The 2,500-nt window shown below is 38.4% G+C and overlaps 1 protein-coding gene across 2 annotated transcripts in view; it reads left to right on the top strand.

Annotated features, from left to right (window-relative positions):
• LOC137997424 (acid-sensing ion channel 2-like) overlaps nucleotides 1-2,500 on the top strand; it is an 18,915-nt gene that overhangs the window by 11,686 nt on the left and 4,729 nt on the right. For both annotated transcript variants that reach the window (XM_068843400.1, XM_068843399.1), the window contains 2 exons: nucleotides 1,436-1,583; nucleotides 2,454-2,500. The exon at nucleotides 2,454-2,500 is cut by the window's right edge and continues 45 nt beyond it. In XM_068843400.1, coding sequence (XP_068699501.1) covers nucleotides 1,436-1,583; nucleotides 2,454-2,500 — 195 coding nt within the window. The remainder of the gene's footprint in view (nucleotides 1-1,435; nucleotides 1,584-2,453) is intronic.

Below are 2,500 nucleotides of genomic sequence, written 5' to 3'. Positions count from 1 at the left end.
AGTATTTTCCCAAGAAGAAATCTCGCTCTATCACAATTCTCCCCTCGGCTCGCTTGTGTGACCAAAGCAGGCGGTTCGACTGACTCAGAAGGGACTGCTAGCAGTCTAACGAAAGAGCTCTTTTAGGCATGTTTAATGAGCTTGCGCATATCATGCAAATGATTGTGTTACAACCTAACCGAACGTAGGAATCAGGGAGTAGTTTAAGGTGATTCCCTAGAAATAGAACTAGTCATAGATTTCCAATGAAACTTCGCAAACTGCTGTAACATGTCAGGGAGATGATAAAAATGTAATAAAAAAGGGGGTCACTATGCTCGTTTCCATGGTACGACGCTGACGAATACTTTGACAATTGCCGCGGACCCCCAATGTTGGACAAAGGTAATCAACGATTAACGCAGAGCGTTGTGTCATTCTATAGTTAATTCAAGTACGTACCTGAAAACTTTTTTGGAATGCCTTTGTGAGAACTTAACACTCCAAAATAGATTTAACTTTATCATGGGCTGTTCGACTCGTAATGGCACCTTCCGTACAGTCAGTTCTATGACCTTTTATGAAATTGCCAAAAAACAGGACATAATATTTTGCTGATTTTTCCACTACTCCATGAAGACACCGTTCTCAGCAAATTTATGAAATAAAAAATGGGGGTCGCCGTACTCGTTCAGGAGACAATAGCCATTCCTTGACGGATTAAGCTTGGCGTCAGTCAATGAAAATCCACCCTTTTGTCGCAAGAAATTATGCGCAGTAGGGTTGCGCAGTGCAAAACCAGGGAATCACCTTAAGCTGCAAAAATTCCCGAATTATGGCCTAACTGTTTTCAGAAATTGCGTAAGAAATGTTCTAAAACTCTCTGGTTTCACCTTTAAAATTATCATAAAAATCCTATAATGTTAAAAAAAACTGAGTGACATGTGTTGAAAATATATAGCTTTGATAGGCTTTAACCTACAACAGGAGTGGGGAAAAAGAATAGGAATATCATGAATTAGGGTTGAGGTTATTTCGCCATTTGATGTTTAAACACGCCCATTTCCCATGGTCTGACACAAAAATTTGCAGACAAAAACGTCATTACAACTTCAAGAAAGAGGTTTCTTTCATACAACACAATTCTTTCCTGAACTTTTTTGCTGTTTTCCAGTGGGCAAGGATATTGTCAAAGGTATCTCTCTGTTATAAGTTTGGGTCATCAAAAAACTGGCAATGCCATAACATTTTAATGTGTCGTTTTTCATCACTCAAGTTTCGTCGTCCTTAATTCTGCTCGTAAGGAATTATACTCAGTGATATTCTTTGCCGTTTGAATTATTTCATTCTCGTATCAAAATTATTGATATTCCTTCTCTGGTGGGGTCCTGTTTTTGAAACTTACTTCGTTAACAGTTGGTTTGTAATGATTTCTACTATCTGTTAATTTCTATAGAGTCCTTGGATACGGTGTCCTGCGAGTGTTTTGTTCCTTGTTATGAAACGAAATATACTGCTGAGGTGTCTTATTCAAAGTTCCCAGATATTGGTACTGCTGAAGACTATGTGTCGCAAGGTTACTACCCTAATGTGGAATACCAAAGGTATTGTTATGAGCACCATTGATGTTTATCGTTCCATTCATAGAACCTACTTAAATTCACTTGCTGATGCGTTCATCTGCTTCTATACTTGTTGTTGTTCTTGTAGTCGAGATATTCTCTTAAGTGATAAGATTTTGAAAGACGAAAGACACTTCAAATACATACATTTACACCACCCAGTCATGAGTTCAATTAACTGCAAAAACACGAAGCCATGTTTGTACGTGTGCGTTTGTACTTTTTTAAAGCATGTTTTTTCAGCGTCAACATACTTTGTAACATTTTCATATATCAGATACTCTGTTCATATATAAGCTAGCCTGCGAAGAAAGCGTTTCCGTGAGTACCCTATTTTTGATCTTTTTGCCGCGCAAAAATGGAGCCAGACTTAACAAGCCCCATTTTTCGCGCGGCCAAAACTTAGACAATCTTCCATGATCCCAGCACTGAAACGTTTGCTTCGCAGGTTATACGTAAGCATTTCGTACACCTTACATTTAAACTGAAATCACGGGTTGGATTGTCTCTAAGGACGAAAGGAAGAAGTGATCATCCCACTTATCGGGACAATTTTGAGCCGTTATTTCTTATAAACACCTGAAAAATCTGGTGGCTTGCATGGCCTCTGCAATTGCCTATAAGAGCCAATTGCTTAAAATTATCCAGATAAGAACGAGGATTACCGCTCCCTTTCATCTATAATCCGCACGTCAAATAAATACATTGGTCTCTACCGATATTTCTGTGAACGAGTTTAGGTCATAGTCGAGACTTGACAGGAGTAGGGGGTTCTAAGATACGATAACAGTGTTACTTTGTGACATCATATCATTTTGTGTATACTAGTATTACGATCTTCTTATCCACCAGGAATAATCTCGTTCTTTTACAAATTGGATTCAAATCTCTAAATTATG

This window comes from Montipora foliosa, chromosome 3, assembly GCF_036669935.1.
Source record: "Montipora foliosa isolate CH-2021 chromosome 3, ASM3666993v2, whole genome shotgun sequence".
NCBI classification, from domain to species: Eukaryota; Metazoa; Cnidaria; class Anthozoa; order Scleractinia; family Acroporidae; genus Montipora; species Montipora foliosa.
Note: the sequence above shows the minus strand (reverse complement) of the source record. Positions and strands in the feature narration are given on the sequence as shown.